We start from the raw sequence: 21,561 nt of genomic DNA, 5'->3' as shown, positions 1-21,561 counted from the left end.
GGCAGGCAGTCCGTCCATCCATAATTGTATTATTATTATAATATATACCACCTAACCGTGGTTTTTTTTTCATTCTTTATACCGTCATAGTGTCATACTAGTTGTTACGAGTATACTACTATCTCTTTATCAACCAGTGTACAGTGCGGTAGTTCACGGCTGTGGCTACCTCTGTGTCGGCAGTCGGCAGGCAGTCCGTCCATCCATAATTGTATTATTATTATAATATATACCACCTAACCGTGGTTTTTTTTTCATTCTTTATACCGTCGTCATAGTGTCATACTAGTTGTTACGAGTATACTACTATCTCTTTATCAACCAGTGTACAGTGCGGTAGTTCACGGCTGTGGCTACCTCTGTGTCGGCAGTCGGCAGGCAGTCCGTCCATCCATAATTGTATTATTATTATAATATATACCACCTAACCGTGGTTTTTTTTTCATTCTTTATACCGTCGTCATAGTGTCATACTAGTTGTTACGAGTATACTACTATCTCTTTATCAACCAGTGTACAGTGCGGTAGTTCACGGCTGTGGCTACCTCTGTGTCGGCAGTCGGCAGGCAGTCCGTCCATCCATAATTGTATTATTATTATAATATATACCACCTAACTGTGGTATTTTTTTTTCTTTCTTTATACCGTCGTCATAGTGTCATACTAGTTGTTACGAGTATACTACTATCTCTTTATCAACCAGTGTACAGTGCGGTAGTTCACGGCTGTGGCTACCTCTGTGTCGGCAGTCGGCAGGCAGTCCGTCCATCCATAATTGTATTATTATTATAATATATACCACCTAACTGTGGTATTTTTTTTTCTTTCTTTATACCGTCGTCATAGTGTCATACTAGTTGTTACGAGTATACTACTATCTCTTTATCAACCAGTGTACAGTGCGGTAGTTCACGGCTGTGGCTACCTCTGTGTCGGCAGTCGGCAGGCAGTCCGTCCATCCATAATTGTATTATTATTATAATATATACCACCTAACCGTGGTTTTTTTTTCATTCTTTATACCGTCGTCATAGTGTCATACTAGTTGTTACGAGTATACTACTATCTCTTTATCAACCAGTGTACAGTGCGGTAGTTCACGGCTGTGGCTACCTCTGTGTCGGCAGTCGGCAGGCAGTCCGTCCATCCATAATTGTATTATTATTATAATATATACCACCTAACCGTGGTTTTTTTATACCACCTAACCGTGGCAGTCCGTCCATAATTGTATACTAGTATCCAATCCATCCATCTCCATTGTTTACCTGAGGTGCCTTTTAGTTCTGCCTATAAAATATGGAGAACAAAAAAGTTGAGGTTCCAAAATTAGGGAAAGATCAAGATCCACTTCCACCTCGTGCTGAAGCTGCTGCCACTAGTCATGGCCGAGACGATGAAATGCCAGCAACGTCGTCTGCCAAGGCCGATGCCCAATGTCATAGTACAGAGCATGTCAAATCCAAAACACCAAATATCAGAAAAAAAAGGACTCCAAAACCTAAAATAAAATTGTCGGAGGAGAAGCGTAAACTTGCCAATATGCCATTTACCACACGGAGTGGCAAGGAACGGCTGAGGCCCTGGCCTATGTTCATGGCTAGTGGTTCAGCTTCACATGAGGATGGAAGCACTCAGCCTCTCGCTAGAAAACTGAAAAGACTCAAGCTGGCAAAAGCACCGCAAAGAACTGTGCGTTCTTTGAAATCCCAAATCCACAAGGAGAGTCCAATTGTGTCGTTTGCGATGCCTGACCTTCCCAACACTGGACGTGAAGAGCATGCGCCTTCCACTATTTGCATGCCCCCTGCAAGTGCTGGAAGGAGCACCCGCAGTCCAGTTCCTGATAGTCAGATTGAAGATGTCAGTGTTGAAGTACACCAGGATGAGGAGGATATGGGTGTTGCTGGCGCTGGGGAGGAAATTGACCAGGAGGATTCTGATGGTGAGGTGGTTTGTTTAAGTCAGGCACCCGGGGAGACACCTGTTGTCCGTGGGAGGAATATGGCCGTTGACATGCCAGGTGAAAATACCAAAAAAATCAGCTCTTCGGTGTGGAGGTATTTCACCAGAAATGCGGACAACAGGTGTCAAGCCGTGTGTTGCCTTTGTCAAGCTGTACTAAGTAGGGGTAAGGACGTTAACCACCTCGGAACATCCTCCCTTATACGTCACCTGCAGCGCATTCATAATAAGTCAGTGACAAGTTCAAAAACTTTGGGTGACAGCGGAAGCAGTCCACTGACCAGTAAATCCCTTCCTCTTGTAACCAAGCTCACGCAAACCACCCCACCAACTCCCTCAGTGTCAATTTCCTCCTTCCCCAGGAATGCCAATAGTCCTGCAGGCCATGTCACTGGCAAGTCTGACGAGTCCTCTCCTGCCTGTGATTCCTCCGATGCATCCTTGCGTGTAACGCCTACTGCTGCTGGCGCTGCTGTTGTTGCCGCTGGGAGTCGATGGTCATCCCAGAGGGGAAGTCGTAAGCCCACTTGTACTACTTCCAGTAAGCAATTGACTGTTCAACAGTCCTTTGCGAGGAAGATGAAATATCACAGCAGTCATCCTACTGCAAAGCGGATAACTGAGTCCTTGACAACTATGTTGGTGTTAGACGTGCGTCCGGTATCCGCCGTTAGTTCACAGGGAACTAGACAATTTATTGAGGCAGTGTGCCCCCGTTACCAAATACCATCTAGGTTCCACTTCTCTAGGCAGGCGATACCGAGAATGTACACGGACGTCAGAAAAAGACTCACCAGTGTCCTAAAAAATGCAGTTGTACCCAATGTCCACTTAACCACGGACATGTGGACAAGTGGAGCAGGGCAGGGTCAGGACTATATGACTGTGACAGCCCACTGGGTAGATGTATGGACTCCCGCCGCAAGAACAGCAGCGGCGGCACCAGTAGCAGCATCTCGCAAACGCCAACTCTTTCCTAGGCAGGCTACGCTTTGTATCACCGCTTTCCAGAATACGCACACAGCTGAAAACCTCTTACGGCAACTGAGGAAGATCATCGCGGAATGGCTTACCCCAATTGGACTCTCCTGTGGATTTGTGGCATCGGACAACGCCAGCAATATTGTGTGTGCATTAAATATGGGCAAATTCCAGCACGTCCCATGTTTTGCACATACCTTGAATTTGGTGGTGCAGAATTTTTTAAAAAACGACAGGGGCGTGCAAGAGATGCTGTCGGTGGCCAGAAAAATTGCGGGACACTTTCGGCGTACAGGCACCACGTACAGAAGACTGGAGCACCACCAAAAACTACTGAACCTGCCCTGCCATCATCTGAAGCAAGAAGTGGTAACGAGGTGGAATTCAACCCTCTATATGCTTCAGAGGTTGGAGGAGCAGCAAAAGGCCATTCAAGCCTATACAATTGAGCACGATATAGGAGATGGAATGCACCTGTCTCAAGTGCAGTGGAGAATGATTTCAACGTTGTGCAAGGTTCTGATGCCCTTTGAACTTGCCACACGTGAAGTCAGTTCAGACACTGCCAGCCTGAGTCAGGTCATTCCCCTCATCAGGCTTTTGCAGAAGAAGCTGGAGGCATTGAAGAAGGAGCTAACACGGAGCGATTCCGCTAGGCATGTGGGACTTGTGGATGCAGCCCTTAATTCGCTTAACAAGGATTCACGGGTGGTCAATCTGTTGAAATCAGAGCACTACATTTTGGCCACCGTGCTCGATCCTAGATTTAAAGCCTACCTTGGATCTCTCTTTCCGGCAGACACAGGTCTGCTGGGGTTGAAAGACCTGCTGGTGACAAAATTGTCAAGTCAAGCGGAACGCGACCTGTCAACATCTCCTCCTTCACATTCTCCCGCAACTGGGGGTGCGAGGAAAAGGCTCAGAATTCCGAGCCCACCCGCTGGCGGTGATGCAGGGCAGTCTGGAGCGACTGCTGATGCTGACATCTGGTCCGGACTGAAGGACCTGACAACGATTACGGACATGTCGTCTACTGTCACTGCATATGATTCTCTCACCATTGAAAGAATGGTGGAGGATTATATGAGTGACCGCATCCAAGTAGGCACGTCAGACAGTCCGTACTTATACTGGCAGGAAAAAGAGGCAATTTGGAGGCCCTTGCACAAACTGGCTTTATTCTACCTAAGTTGCCCTCCCACAAGTGTGTACTCCGAAAGAGTGTTTAGTGCCGCCGCTCACCTTGTCAGCAATCGGCGTACGAGGTTACATCCAGAAAATGTGGAGAAGATGATGTTCATTAAAATGAATTATAATCAATTCCTCCGCGGAGACATTGACCAGCAGCAATTGCCTCCACAAAGTACACAGGGAGCTGAGATGGTGGATTCCAGTGGGGACGAATTGATAATCTGTGAGGAGGGGGATGTACACGGTGATATATCGGAGGGTGAAGATGAGGTGGACATCTTGCCTCTGTAGAGCCAGTTTGTGCAAGGAGAGATTAATTGCTTCTTTTTTGGGGGGGGTCCAAACCAACCCGTCATATCAGTCACAGTCGTGTGGCAGACCCTGTCACTGAAATGATGGGTTGGTTAAAGTGTGCATGTCCTGTTTATACAACATAAGGGTGGGTGGGAGGGCCCAAGGATAATTCCATCTTGCACCTCTTTTTTCTTTTCTTTTTCTTTGCATCATGTGCTGATTGGGGAGGGTTTTTTGGAAGGGACATCCTGCGTGACACTGCAGTGCCACTCCTAGATGGGCCCGGTGTTTGTGTCGGCCACTAGGGTCGCTTATCTTTCTCACACAGTCAGCTACCTCATTGCGCCTCTTTTTTTCTTTGCGTCATGTGCTGTTTGGGGAGGGTTTTTTGGAAGGGACATCCTGCGTGACACTGCAGTGCCACTCCTAGATGGGCCCGGTGTTTGTGTCGGCCACTAGGGTCGCTTATCTTACTCACACAGCGACCTCGGTGCAAATTTTAGGACTAAAAATAATATTGTGAGGTGTGATGTGTTCAGAATAGGCTGAAAATGAGTGTAAATTATGTTTTTTGAGGTTAATAATACTTTGGGATCAAAATTACCCCCAAATTCTATGATTTAAGCTGTTTTTTAGGGTTTTTTGAAAAAAACACCCGAATCCAAAACACACCCGAATCCGACAAAAAAAATTCGGTGAGGTTTTGCCAAAACGCGGTCGAACCCAAAACACGGCCGCGGAACCGAACCCAAAACCAAAACACAAAACCCGAAAAATTTCAGGCGCTCATCTCTATTTTATCCCTGTTATACCTCATACACTGTAATATACACACACACAGCAATGTCATCACTGATCTGTATTATACTGTATATTATATCCCTGTTATACCTCATACACTGTAATACACATACACAGCAATGTCATCACTGATCTGTATTATACTGTATATTATATCCCTGTTATACCTCATACACTGTAATATACACACACACAGCAATGTCATCACTGATCTGTATTATACTGTATATTATATCCCTGTTATACCTCATACACTGTAATATACACACAGCAATGTCATCACTGATCTGTATTATACTGTATATTATATCCCTGTTATACCTCATACACTGTAATATACACACACAGCAATGTCATCACTGATCTGTATTATACTGTATATTATATCCCTGTTATACCTCATACACTGTAATATACACACACACACAGCAATGTCATCACTGATCTGTATTATACTGTATATTATATCCCTGTTATACCTCATACACTGTAATATATACACACACAGCAATGTCATCACTGATCTGTATTATACTGTATATTATATCCCTGTTATACCTCATACACTGTAATATACACACACACACACACAGTAATGTCATCACTGATCTGTATTATACTGTATATTATATCCCTGTTATACCTCATACACTGTAATATATACACACACACAGCAATGTCATCACTGATCTGTATTATACTGTATATTATATCCCTGTTATACCTCATACACTGTAATATACACACACAGCAATGTCATCACTGATCTGTATTATACTGTATATTATATCCCTGTTATACCTCATACACTGTAATATACACACACACACAGCAATGTCATCACTGATCTGTATTATACTGTATATTATATCCCTGTTATACCTCATACACTGTAATATACACACACAGCAATGTCATCACTGATCTGTATTATACTGTATATTATATCCCTGTTATACCTCATACACTGTAATATACACACACACAGCAATGTCATCACTGATCTGTATTATACTGTATATTATATCCCTGTTATACCTCATACACTGTAATATACACACACACAGCAATGTCATCACTGATCTGTATTATACTGTATATTATATCCCTGTTATACCTCATACACTGTAATATACACACAGCAATGTCATCACTGATCTGTATTATACTGTATATTATATCCCTGTTATACCTCATACACTGTAATATACACACACAGCAATGTCATCACTGATCTGTATTATACTGTATATTATATCCCTGTTATACCTCATACACTGTAATATACATACACAGCAATGTCATCACTGATCTGTATTATACTGTATATTATATCCCTGTTATACCTCATACACTGTAATATACACACACAGAGCAATGTCATCACTGATCTGTATTATACTGTATATTATATCCGTTATACCTCATACACTGTAATATACACACACACAGCAATGTTATCACTGATCTGTATTATACTGTATATTATATCCCTGTTATACCTCATACACTGTAATATACACACACAGCAATGTCATCACTGATCTGTATTATACTGTATATTATATCTCTGTTATACCTCATACACTGTAATATACACACACAGCAATGTCATCACTGATCTGTATTATACTGTATATTATATCCCTGTTATACCTCATACACTGTAATATACACACACACACAGCAATGTCATCACTGATCTGTATTATACTGTATATTATATCCCTGTTATACCTCATACACTGTAATATATTATACACACAGCAATGTCATCACTGATCTGTATTATACTGTATATTATATCCCTGTTATACCTCATACACTGTAATATACACACACACAGCAATGTCATCACTGATCTGTATTATACTGTATATTATATCCCTGTTATACCTCATACACTGTAATATACACACACACAGCAATGTCATCACTGATCTGTATTATACTGTATATTATATCCCTGTTATACCTCATACACTGTAATATACACACACACAGAGCAATGTCATCACTGATCTGTATTATACTGTATATTATATCCCTGTTATACCTCATACACTGTAATATACACACACAGCAATGTCATCACTGATCTGTATTATACTGTATATTATATCCCTGTTATACCTCATACACTGTAATATACACACAGCAATGTCATCACTGATCTGTATTATACTGTATATTATATCCCTGTTATACCTCATACACTGTAATATACACACAGCAATGTCATCACTGATCTGTATTATACTGTATATTATATCCCTGTTATACCTCATACACTGTAATATACACACAGCAATGTCATCACTGATCTGTATTATACTGTATATTATATCCCTGTTATACCTCATACACTGTAATATACACACACACAGCAATGTCATCACTGATCTGTATTATACTGTATATTATATCTCTGTTATACCTCATACACTGTAATATACACACACAGCAATGTCATCACTGATCTGTATTATACTGTATATTATATCCCTGTTATACCTCATACACTGTAATATACACACACACAGCAATGTCATCACTGATCTGTATTATACTGTATATTATATCCCTGTTATACCTCATACACTGTAATATACACACACACACACAGCAATGTCATCACTGATCTGTATTATGCTGTATATTATATCCCTGTTATACCTCATACACTGTAATATACACACACAGCAATGTCATCACTGATCTGTATTATACTGTATATTATATCCCTGTTATACCTCATACACTGTAATATACACACACACACACACACACACACACACACACACACACACACACACACACACACACACACAGCAATGTCATCACTGATCTGTATTATACTGTATATTATATCCCTGTTATACCTCATACACTGTAATATACACACACACAGCAATGTCATCACTGATCTGTATTTTACTGTATATTATATCCCTGTTATACCTCATATACTGTAATATACACACACACACACACACACACAGCAATGTCATCACTGATCTGTATTATACTGTATATTATATCCCTGTTATACCTCATACACTGTAATATACACACACACACACACACACACACACACACACACACACACACACACACACACACACACACACAGTAATGTCATCACTGATCTGTATTATACTGTATATTATATCCCTGTTATACCTCATACACTGTAATATACACACACACAGCAATGTCATCACTGATCTGTATTATACTGTATATTATATCCCTGTTATACCTCATACACTGTAATACACACACACACAGCAATGTCATCACTGATCTGTATTATACTGTATATTATATCCCTGTTATACCTCATACACTGTAATATACACACACAGCAATGTCATCACTGATCTGTATTATACTGTATATTATATCCCTGTTATACCTCATACACTGTAATACACACACACACACACACACACACACACACACACACACACACACACACAGCAATGTCATCACTGATCTGTATTATACTGTATATTATATCCCTGTTATACCTCATACACTGTAATATACACACACACAGCAATGTCATCACTGATCTGTATTATACTGTATATTATATCCCTGTTATACCTCATATACTGTAATATACACACACACACACACACACAGCATTGTCATCACTGATCTGTATTATACTGTATATTATATCCCTGTTATACCTCATACACTGTAATATACACACACACACACACACACACACACACACACACACACACACAGTAATGTCATCACTGATCTGTATTATACTGTATATTATATCCATGTTATACCTCATACACTGTAATATACACACACACAGCAATGTCATCACTGATCTGTATTATACTGTATATTATATCCCTGTTATACCTCATACACTGTAATATACACACACACAGCAATGTCATCACTGATCTGTATTATACTGTATATTATATCCCTGTTATACCTCATACACTGTAATACACACACACACACACACACACACACAGCAATGTCATCACTGATCTGTATTATACTGTATATTATATCCCTGTTATACCTCATACACTGTAATATACACACACACAGCAATGTCATCACTGATCTGTATTATACTGTATATTATATCCCTGTTATACCTCATACACTGTAATATACACACACAGCAATGTCATCACTGATCTGTATTATACTGTATATTATATCCCTGTTATACCTCATACACTGTAATACACACACACAGCAATGTCATCACTGATCTGTATTATACTGTATATTATATCCCTGTTATACCTCATACACTGTAATATACACACACACACAGCAATGTCATCACTGATCTGTATTATACTGTATATTATATCCCTGTTATACCTCATACACTGTAATATACACACACACAGCAATGTCATCACTGATCTGTATTATACTGTATATTATATCCCTGTTATACCTCATACACTGTAATATACACACACACAGCAATGTCATCACTGATCTGTATTATACTGTATATTATATCCCTGTTATACCTCATATACTGTAATATACACACACACACACACACAGCAATGTCATCACTGATCTGTATTATACTGTATATTATATCCCTGTTATACCTCATACACTGTAATATACACACACACACACACACACACACACACACACACACACACACAGTAATGTCATCACTGATCTGTATTATACTGTATATTATATCCATGTTATACCTCATACACTGTAATATACACACACACAGCAATGTCATCACTGATCTGTATTATACTGTATATTATATCCCTGTTATACCTCATACACTGTAATATACACACACACAGCAATGTCATCACTGATCTGTATTATACTGTATATTATATCCCTGTTATACCTCATACACTGTAATACACACACACACAGCAATGTCATCACTGATCTGTATTATACTGTATATTATATCCCTGTTATACCTCATACACTGTAATATACACACACACAGCAATGTCATCACTGATCTGTATTATACTGTATATTATATCCCTGTTATACCTCATACACTGTAATATACACACACAGCAATGTCATCACTGATCTGTATTATACTGTATATTATATCCCTGTTATACCTCATACACTGTAATACACACACACAGCAATGTCATCACTGATCTGTATTATACTGTATATTATATCCCTGTTATACCTCATACACTGTAATATACACACACACACACAGCAATGTCATCACTGATCTGTATTATACTGTATATTATATCCCTGTTATACCTCATACACTGTAATATACACACACACAGCAATGTCATCACTGATCTGTATTATACTGTATATTATATCCCTGTTATACCTCATACACTGTAATATACACACACACAGCAATGTCATCACTGATCTGTATTATACTGTATATTATATCCCTGTTATACCTCATACACTGTAATATACACACACACACACACACACACACACACACACACACACACACACAGCAATGTCATCTCTGATCTGTATTATACTGTATATTATATCCCTGTTATACCTCATACACTGTAATATACACACACACAGCAATGTCATCACTGATCTGTATTATACTGTATATTATATCCCTGTTATACCTCATACACTGTAATATACACACACAGCAATGTCATCACTGATCTGTATTATACTGTATATTATATCCCTGTTATACCTCATACACTGTACACATCCATTTATTTACTGGTGTTAAATAATCTTCTTAAATATATTTTTTTGACAGGCTGCAAGAATTTTTTCTAACAGAAGAGTAGAAAATCCATAGATAGTAAAACACCAGTTACTGATCATCTGAAGATGGACAAAGATAAAAATGTGATGACAGAAAAGATATTAAATTTCACCCTAGAGATAATTTACCTACTGACTGGAGAGGTGAGAGACAATGGGAGCGTCACAGTGACATCACTTATATCTATAGTAATAATACAGGGACATGACTGGGGAGGTGAGGAGATCTGGGAGCGTCACAGCGATGTCACTTTTATCTATAGTAATAATAAAGGGACATGACTGGGGAGGTGAAGGGATCTGGAAGCGTCACAGTGACATCACTTATATCTATAGTAATAATACAGAAACATGACTGGGGAGTTGAGGCGATCTGGGGGTGTCACAGTAACATCACTTATATATATAGTAATAATTCAGGGACATGACTGGGGAAGTGAGGAGATCTTGGAGTGTCACGGTGTCATCACTTATATCAATAGTAATAATAGAGGGACATGACTGAGGAGGTGAGGGAATATGGGAGTGTCACAGTGACATCACTTATATCTATAGTAATAATACAATGGCATGACTGGTGAGGTGAGAGGATCTCGGAGTGTCACAGTGCCATCACTTATATCTATTGTAATAATAGAGGGACATGACTGGGGAGGTGAAGGGATCTGGGAGTGTCACAGTGACATCACTTATATCTATACTAATAATACAGGGACTTGACTGGGGAGGTGAGGGGATCTGGGAGCATCACAGTGACATCACTTATATCTGTAGTAATAATACAGGGACATGACTGGGGAGGCGCGTGGACATGGAAGTGTCACAGTGACATCACTTATATCTATAGTAATAGTACAGGGACGTGACCGGGGAGGTGAGTGGATCGCGAATTGTCACAGTGACATCACTTATATCTTTAGTAATAATACAGGGACATGACTGGGGAGGTGAGGGGATCTGGAAGCATCACAGTGACATCACTTATATCTGTAGTAATAATACAGGGACATGACTGGGGAGGCGAGTGGACATGGAAGTGTCACAGTGACATCACTTACATCTATAGTAATAGTACAGGGACGTGACCGGGGAGGTGAGTGGATCGCGAATTGTCACAGTGACATCACTTTTATCTTTAGTAATGATACAGGGACATGACTGGGGAGGTGAGGGAATATGGGAGTGTCACAGTGACATCACTTATATCTATAGTAATAATACAATGGCATGACTGGTGAGGTGAGAGGATCTCGGAGTGTCACAGTGCCATCACTTATATCTATACTAATAATACAGGGACATGATTGGGGAGGTGATAGGATCTGGGGATCTCACAGTGACATCACTTATATCTATAGTAATAATACAGGGGAGGTGAGGAGTTCTGGGAGCATCACAGTGACATCACTTATATCTGTAGTAATAATACAGAGACATGACTGGGGAGGTGAGGGGATCTGTAAGTGTCACAGTGACATCACTTATATCTATAGTAATTATGCAGGGAAATGACCGGGGAGGTGAGGGGATCTGGGAGTGTCACTGTGACGTCACTTATATCTATACTAATAATACAGGGACGTGACTGGGGAGTTGAGAGTATCTTGGAGTGTCACAGTGACATCTTTTATATCTATAGTAATAATACTGAGACATAACTGGGGAGGTGAAGGGATCTGGGAGCGTCACAGTGACATAACTTATATCTATAGCATTAATATAGGGACATGACTGAGGAGGTGACGGGATTTAGGAATATCACAGTGCCATCACTTATATCTAAATAATACAGGTATATGACTGGGGAGATGATGGTATCTGGGAGCATCACAATGATGTTTGGTGTCTACCCCCATACACAGGGTTACACAGTAGTGAAGAAGACATCCGGTGAGTGTGAGACACCTAGAAGCCATCCCCGTGTGTCAGAAGGACTGAGGAGCTGGACTCAGAGCCCCATCACAGTGGCTCCACCTCACTCACTGATACATCAGAGACACAATGACCAGAAAATCCTGGAACTCGCCAACAAGATCATCCAGCTGCTGACTGGAGAGGTGACTGCTGGGAATTGGGCATTATACAGTAACACCAAGGGACGTTTCTGGTTGATGACTGGAGAGGTGACTGCTGGGAATGGGGTATTATACAGTAACACCGGGGGACGTGTCTGGGTGATTACTGGAGAGGTGATTGCTGGAAATGGGACATTATACAGTAACACCAGGGCACGTGTCTGGGTGATGACTGGAGAGGTAACCGCTGGGAATGAGGTATTATACAGTAACACCAGGGGACGTTTCTGGTTGATGACTGGAGAGGTGACTGCTGGGAATGGGGCATTATACAGTAACACCGGGGGATGTGTCTGGGTGATGACTGGAGAGGTGACTGCTGGGAATGGGACATTATACATTAACACCAGCGGACGTGTCTGGGTGATGACTGGAGAGGTGACTGCTGGGAATGGGGCATTATACAGTAACAGGGGGATGTGTCTGGGTGATGACTGGAGAGGTGACTGCTGGGAATGGGACATTATACAGTAACACCAGAGGATGTGTCTGGGTGATGACTGGAGAGGTGACTGGTGGGAATGGGACATTATACAGTAACACCGGGGGATGTGTCTGGGTGATGACTGGAGAGGTGACTGCCGGGAATGGGATATTATACAGTAGCACCAGGGGACGTGTCTGGGTGATGACTGGAGAGATGACTGCTGGGAATGGAACATTATACAGTAACACCAGGGGATGTGTCTGGGTGATGACTGGAGAGGTGACTGCTGGGAATGGGGCATTATACAGTAACACCGGGGGATGTGTCTGAGTGATGACTGGAGAGGTGACTGCTGGGAATGGGGCATTATACAGTAACACCAGGGGATGTGTCTGGGTGATGACTGGAGAGGTGACTGCCGTGAATGGGACTTTATACAGTAACACCCCGGGGACGTGTCTGGGTGATGACTGGAGAGGTGACTGCCGGGAATGGGGCATTATACAGTAACACCAGGGGATGTGTCTGGGTGATGACTGGAGAGGTGACTGCTGGGAATGGGGCATTATACAGTAACACCAGGGGACGTGTCTGGGTGATGACTGGAGAGGTGACTCCTGGGAATGGGGCATTATACAGTAACACCAGGGGACGTGTCTGGGTGATGACTGGAGAGGTGACTGCTGGGAATGGGACATTATACAGTAACACCAGGGGATGTGTCTGGGTGATGACTGGAGAGGTGACTGCTGGGAATGGGACATTATACAGTAACACCAGGGGATGTGTCTGGGTGATGCCTGGAGAGGTGACTGCTGGGAATGGGGCATTATACAGTAACAGGGGGATGTGTCTGGGTGATGACTGGAGAGGTGACTGCTGGGAATGGGACATTATACAGTAACACCAGAGGATGTGTCTGGGTGATGACTGGAGAGGTGACTGCTGGGAATGGGACATTATACAGTAACACCAGGGGATGTGTCTGGGTGATGACTGGAGAGGTGACTGCTGGGAATGGGGCATTATACAGTAACAGGGGGATGTGTCTGGGTGATGACTGGAGAGGTGACTGCTGGGAATGGGGCATTATACAGTGACACCCGGGGACGTGTCCGGGTGATGACTGGAGAGGTGACTGCTGGGAATGGGACATTATACAGTAACACCAGGGGATGTGTCTGGATGATGACTGGAGAGGTGACTGCAGGGAATGGGACATTATACAGTAACACCAGGGGACGTGTCTGGGTGATGACTGGAGAGGTGACTGCTGGGAATGGGGCATTATACAGTAACACCGGGGGATGTGTCTGTGTGATGACTGGAGAGGTGACTGCTGGGAATGGGACATTATACAGTAACACCAGGGGATGTGTCTGGGTGATGACTGGAGAGGTGACTGCTGGGAATGGGGCATTATACAGTAACACCAGGGGATGTGTCTGGGTGATGACTGGAGAGGTGACTGCTGGGAATGGGGCATTATACAGTAACACCAGGGGACGTGTCTGGGTGATGACTGGAGAGGTGACTGCTGGGAATGGGACATTATACAGTAACACCAGGGGACGTGTCTGGGTGATGACTGGAGAGGTGACTGCAGGGAATGGGGCATTATATAGTAACACCAGGGGATGTGTCTGGGTGATGACTGTATCACTGTGTGTGTCAGGTTCCTATAAGGTGTCAGGATGTCACTGTCTATGTCTCCATGCAGATGGGGGAGTATATAGAGGAACACAGGGGTCTGTACAAGGACGTGATGATGGAGAATCACCGGCCCCTCACATCACTGGGTAAGAGGAGACTGTCATGTATTGTACAGGGGAGAGCAGGTATATACACGCGTCATTTTATAATCACATATTTCTTCTTCAGAGCTCATATTAGGACCACTGGGATAGCATGGGGGTTGTAGGTACTTGAAGACCAGGCAACAGTTAAAAGATTCAGCTCCCAGTATACAGTGGTCCTGCTCCCCTATAACCTTGCCTCCAGCCGAGGCCTAGTCAGTTTTTTGTTTGGTGCCGACAGGAGAGGCAGTCCCAAGCTTTTATTTTATACTTTATTTTATTTTTTAGTATGCTTTTTGAGAGAAGGAGCGCTGGGCAGTCCATAGGAGGCCGGCGTCCTCAACTCTGGTAACTGGTCCAGGGATTTCAGTAAGCATCAGCGCGGCACACCTTCTGAGATGCTCAGGCTTCAGCCGGACGATGAGGAGCAGGTAAAGCAGTCTCCCACTAGCTGGAGATGATGTGTATAGCAGCCACGACCACCGGTGTGGAGACCACCAGAAGGCACAGACGTGGTCATCCAGTTCGTGAACTCGTTGAAAACAAACTGCACCTGCAGCTATTCAGGAACCGCCTTGAGTGTCTTCCTTGTCTCAGGTAATGGCACAGTTAGTAGATCGATTGTCGTCTCCTGCTTTGCCTCCTATGGTAGGTGTCCCTCAATGGGTACAACCTGTATATGCTGCTTCCCCAGTTGCAGCCTCCATGGATGCACCTTTGCACATTCTGTTCAGAGTCTAGCCCAAACCTCCTGTGGATTTTAATTGGCTCCTCCCTATCAGCCTATGTATGCTTCAGATCTGAAGTGTCATGTGATCAGGAAGATACAGGTGCCTCTGACCCCAAGTCTGTCTTGGTTCAGGAGATACAGCCATGTTCCGGCTTTAGTAAAGGTGGTCAAATCAATTTTAAATATTGAGGAGGAGGAGTTGGCTTTTAGGAATAAAGCTCCATTATTTAAAGGTTATTAAAATAGAGTTTCCTGGGCGTGGCCTAGCGGGCATTAAGGGAAGACATGCTGACGCTGTGCACCGGGGCCCATTTCCCTTTACCATCTCGAGAGAGGAGCCACGGGGGATCATCAGCACCCTGCCCGCACTGACATCAGGCCAGCCAAGTCTGGGGCATCAAGAGGTGACCGCATGGGGCCGGGGACCGCAGCCGTCAGCTCCATCGAGCTGCGGCCTACCCTGCTGGAGGAAACCGGGGCCTGGAGTTTGGAGCTCTGAACCAGACCTTTTCCCTCTGCACGCGTAGGGCTCCCGGAGGCACACCAGGACCTGGAGGGGACCTCAGAGTACACACATACCTGGCTGACAGTGAGGTTCTCGGCTGAGACCCCTGGCTGGACACACTTAATGGTTTGCCGTAGACATTCTTACCTGCTTCCAGACGCAGCTGCAGCCATTTTGTTGGGGTATGCTGTAATACTCCCAACCCTTCTGTTATTCTCCTGGCTCTGTTGTTCTCTCCTGGGGACTGTACTGCCTCTAACTGCCATATACCCCCTACTTTCCTTTTACTCCCCCTGCTCATATTGGAGGTTGGTGGGTGCAGGGAGAAGTGGCTAGGGATCACTACAAAGCCATCCTTAGCTCTGATAGCTGTTGGCGGGCCAGGCTATCTGGAGTCTTCAGCTTTGGAGTAACTCAATCCACCTATATTTGCTTTCCACAAATTTTCCTCTTTTTACCACAGTGCTAATTATGGATAAGTATGTGGCCAGGCCTGCCAGAGGCACTAAGGGGAGCCAGATGGGCAAAGGTTGTGGCAGCAACACACCATCTCTCGCATCATCCGCCTCTCCCGGTAATAGACAGGGCGATATTACTAGAGAACAGGCCTCTGATGACGCTCCTCTTGCCATCGCAGGCTCTCTCACCTCTCAAGAACTGACCACCCTTCTGGCTATACTTTTGGACCAGAAATTAGCACCGCTTAAAGATTCTATCGCCTCTGCACTCGCACAACTCACGAAACACGATCAACGTTTCTCTGAAGCCGAACAGCGCATATCAGATTTGGAAGACGAGCTTACAGCTGCTAAAGCCCCTCTCTCTGATCAGGAGAAATCCGTATTGTCCATGGCGGACAAACTAGAGGATTTAGAGAACAGAAATCGTAGAAATAATGTCCGCATTATCGGGGCTTGCTGAATCTGTCAAATATGTGGACCTCATGTCCCTGGTTTCTGAATGGCTGCCACAAAAATTGGGCTGTGTTCCGACTGGTTCGTCATTGTTAGTGGAACGGGTGCATTGGGTGGGCCCTGATAGACAGGCTACTAGGGATCGCTTTCGCCCTGTAATATTGCAGATCTTAAATGATGCCAACAAAGTGCTTTTAATAGAGGTTTATCGTAAACACGCTGATCTTCGTTACCACGGTGTAAAGCTCTTACTATTTCAAGACTTTTCATACTAGGTGGCTATGAAACGACGTGAAGATGCCCCGACCTGCAAGAAATTTTTTGATTTGGGATGCCGATTTTCATTATTTGTATCCTGCAAAACTTTGTGTTTTTCACAATGGCAAACCCCATTTGTTTGATTCACCACAGGCGGCCAAGAACTTTGTGGACTAATTCTCCTCAAGATCCTCGACACATAGATCAGACGAAGATTGAAGATGAGTAGTACTGTCTCAATATTATTACTGTTGGATTGCTAATATTGTATTATTCCATGCTTTACTTTCACTTCCCCTGTCCCTTCTCCTCTGGTCCTACTATTATTATTTTAGATACTGGCAATCTGATGGATTGTCCTCATGGGTTCAGAAAAACTGTAAGATGTTTTGGATATCGATTATTTGTTCTTTTGTAGTTTTGGATTTGTGGTGTTTGTCTATAGGTTTGGCACGATGCTCTGGGTACTCCTATTACTGTCCCCGCCCGCTTGCTGGCACGGGCTGGAAACAACTGGTTCCTACAGTTCATAATAATGTTGTGTCCTAGAGTAGGTATTGGATAATATGGCTACTCATACTGATAGCTCCACTAGGACTCAATCCTCTTTAAAATGTATCACTTGAAATGTGAAGGGACTTAACTCCCCTATTAAGAGACGAAAAGTATTGTCACATTTAAAACACCTTAAGCCGGATATCCCACTGGGATATAAGAAACCCCAACACCCTTAGGGGACCTTGGGTGGGATAATTAAAAACTGCCTAATTTACTGCAAAACGTAGGGGGGTTTTGATCTTATTCAGTAAACACTTGTCATACACAATCAAAGAAACGTGGTTCAATCCCGACGGTCATTTTCTTTTCATAAAGCTCTCGCTTCTGGGCTCCTTATATACCTTAGCAGCGCTTTACGCCCCAACAGGCTTGACTAGGCCGTTTTTTACAACTGTATATTCTAAATGCAGGAATGGGCGGAATGAGAGTTTCTACTTGGTGGCGATTTTAATTGTGTTCTCTGTAGGGGCCTAGATCGTTCCTCTGGTCGGGGGGTTGAGGGAGATGTCTCCTCGTTGACCTTTTTTGAAAGATTCTTTAAAGTTCTGTGACCCATCTGTGCTGTCTGCGTGCGGCACGCTGCACGGCACCTCCACACTCTCCCCTCGGCGATCCCGGCAGCGCTGTCATGGCAGCTATTCAGCATGTTCCTTCTGTTCCAGTAGATGGCGTCTCCTGTCCCCAGCGGCCTCTGCTGCCATTACTACAGGTTTCCACATGCTGATACAAACAGACTTTCCCTCCAGAACCAAATATGGGCTCAGCCATGCTTGGCCTCATCACATGACTCTCCACAGCCTATCCGCTGTACTCTGGACTCTCCCTGATTGCTCAGCCAATACCTGCTTCCCAGCTGGTAAATATCCTGCATCAAGGCTGCCTAATGGTCAGTGCTTTGGTTGTCTAACCCAGGGATACATGTCTCTCCTGTATGTGGATGTTCCAGCTTGTGCTTCCAGGTTTTCCAGCTCCTGTGACCTTACTCCACTGAAAGAGACCTCGCACCAGTTAACATCTTGCAGTGCTGCCTGACTCCAGCAGTGTTCCTGCATTGCAACTTGTGTCCTGCAGTGATCCATCACTGACTTCCAGCTTGCAGCAGAGTTCCAGTATCACTTCCAGCTCTCAGCGGTGTTCCAGTATCTCGTCCAGCTCTCAGCGGTGTTCCAGTATCTTCTGCAGTTCTCAGCGGTGCTCCAGTATCGCTTCCATTCACCATCGGTGCTCCCACTATCGAACTCTATCAGTTCCATACGGCTTTCCCAGCAGTTTTTCTAGAGGTCACCTCTGAGCATTACTATATCCCTGAACTGCCGAACTGTATGCTTAATAAACAAATTACTTTTATCCTGTCATCTTGGTCAAGCCTTCGGGCATCAGTGCTAAGGTTCCCGGCATGGCCAAGAATCTCATATTAGCTCCCAGGTTCAAGTACACGTCAGCCCCTACGCCTGAGGCTTCCCCACGTCAGCCTCAGCCCTCAAGTGTGACAGTGGCTAGCCGTGGGGCATTTGCTGAACAGTTGAGCCGAGCAGCCAACGCGGTCTGTTCTACTCATTTGATACATTTGTTTCTCAGGATGCTGCTTTTGGGAGACAAGTTCTCCTGGCTCAGGAATGTCTCCACCCTTAGGGGAAACTGCTTTGGGACATCCCCGTAGTATCCCGGTGGACCTCTTATAGACTCTGAAGGAGAAAATAAGAGTAATGGTAGAACCTACCATTGTTAACTCTTTTTCTTCGAAGTCCACATGCCCACCCTGACGCATCTAGCTTCTATGGGTGTTTCTTTAGGTCACTAAGTTCTCTACTGTGAGTGGGCTTCTTGGTTGTGTCATTCTCCTCTGCCTGCTCCTGCCTTAGGGCTTGTTAATTATACTAACTAGGCTTTGGATGGAGGTGGGATTATAGGGGAGCAGGATCAGTGCATCCTGGGAGCTGAAGGTGCCCGATCCTCAACCATCTACAACCCCTATGGTATCCCCGTGGACCCTATGGACTTTGAAGAAAAAGAGTTAACAAAGGTAGGTTCTAACACAACTCTTATTATACACTGTACTCAGTCACTGTGTGTCTCCTACAGATGGACCCAGTGACAGAGATACCCCAGGGAGATGTCCCCGTCCTCTGTATTCCCAGGATTGTACAGAGGAGAATCACAGGATCCCACAGGAGGATCAGGTAGGTGGGATTTAGGGTCTCGCCAATATACCAAAGTGACTGTAACTGTATAATAATAATTACTATTATTTTATTCATATAGCACTAAAATAAACATAATACACAGCAAATAGAAAAGCAGAGAGAGAGGAACCTAGAGAGCACAATCAGCATAATACAGGGTTGGGTGCAGTTATTTTGGGTAATACATTTCACGTATTATATATTCCACCCACTAAAGGTACCAGTAGAGGCAGCCATTTTGGGCCCACTATGCAGAATTACCCTGGGTGGAATAGGTCGCACCTAGAAGAGATGACACAAAATATTTGATCGCAGTGTCCTAGCGCTAGTAGTGTAATACAATAATCATCAGGTCCAAACACACAGCAGCTAGGAAAACAGCACACCAGTCCAGGGTTTTCCTACAATTTAGCCGTGGCTAGTTTTATTGTACAGTACAAACACAAAACCTAAAAATAAATCCTAGCCTGTCTGGGCACTGACTAAACATAGATTCCCTCTCTCAGAGTGTTAGGACCTAACGCCCCTACCACATACACAGGCACAGTACTTATAGTCAGTAAATCACGGTGTCCTTAGAGCATGATACTGACACTCAGGGCAGGAATTCACAAAATTCAGAGACCTCTTTATGGACCCCAGACAGAAAAACCTCACAGTGTTTTTTTCGACCCCTAGGTGACCTGCAGTTTTGTGACCATGAGCCAGGTCTAACTCCGTTCCTCTATATGGCTTGGGGACTACCAATTGTTCCACAATATCTTCCCCTTTCTTAGTCATTTGATATAGAAAAAATCCGGGCATACGGTCATGCGAGACTGTGACAACCGACTATGAAGGTCTACGTGGTTTCCATCAATCACTCTTACATTCTCTCTAGCTTTGACCAGAGTAGGGTCATTTATCTGCTCTAAGGCAAAGATCTCTTTTCTGGCTTCAAGGTCAGGTAGATGATCAACTGGTTCCACAACATTTCCTAATTCAGTAGGAGGTAAATCATTATGTGCCCCACTACTGCTCTCATCATTCCCTGGCTCCCCAATCATCCACTACTGCTCTCATCATTCCCTGGCTCCCCAATCATCCACTACTG

At 43.6% G+C, this 21,561-nt stretch overlaps 1 protein-coding gene across 2 annotated transcripts in view; it reads left to right on the top strand.

Moving 5' to 3' along the window:
• The window catches only part of LOC134983582 (zinc finger protein 883-like), a 246,888-nt gene that overhangs the window by 7,357 nt on the left and 217,970 nt on the right, over positions 1-21,561 (top strand). For both annotated transcript variants that reach the window (XM_063949243.1, XM_063949244.1), the window contains exons 2-5: positions 11,015-11,166; positions 12,885-13,079; positions 15,245-15,323; positions 20,368-20,465. In XM_063949243.1, coding sequence (XP_063805313.1) covers positions 11,089-11,166; positions 12,885-13,079; positions 15,245-15,323; positions 20,368-20,465 — 450 coding nt within the window. In that variant the 5' untranslated portion in view covers positions 11,015-11,088. The remainder of the gene's footprint in view (positions 1-11,014; positions 11,167-12,884; positions 13,080-15,244; positions 15,324-20,367; positions 20,466-21,561) is intronic.

This window comes from Pseudophryne corroboree, assembly GCF_028390025.1.
Source record: "Pseudophryne corroboree isolate aPseCor3 chromosome 3 unlocalized genomic scaffold, aPseCor3.hap2 SUPER_3_unloc_19, whole genome shotgun sequence".
Taxonomy (NCBI): domain Eukaryota; kingdom Metazoa; phylum Chordata; class Amphibia; order Anura; family Myobatrachidae; genus Pseudophryne; species Pseudophryne corroboree.
The sequence above is the reverse complement of the archived record's forward strand: the minus strand, read 5'-3'. Positions and strand labels throughout refer to the sequence as shown.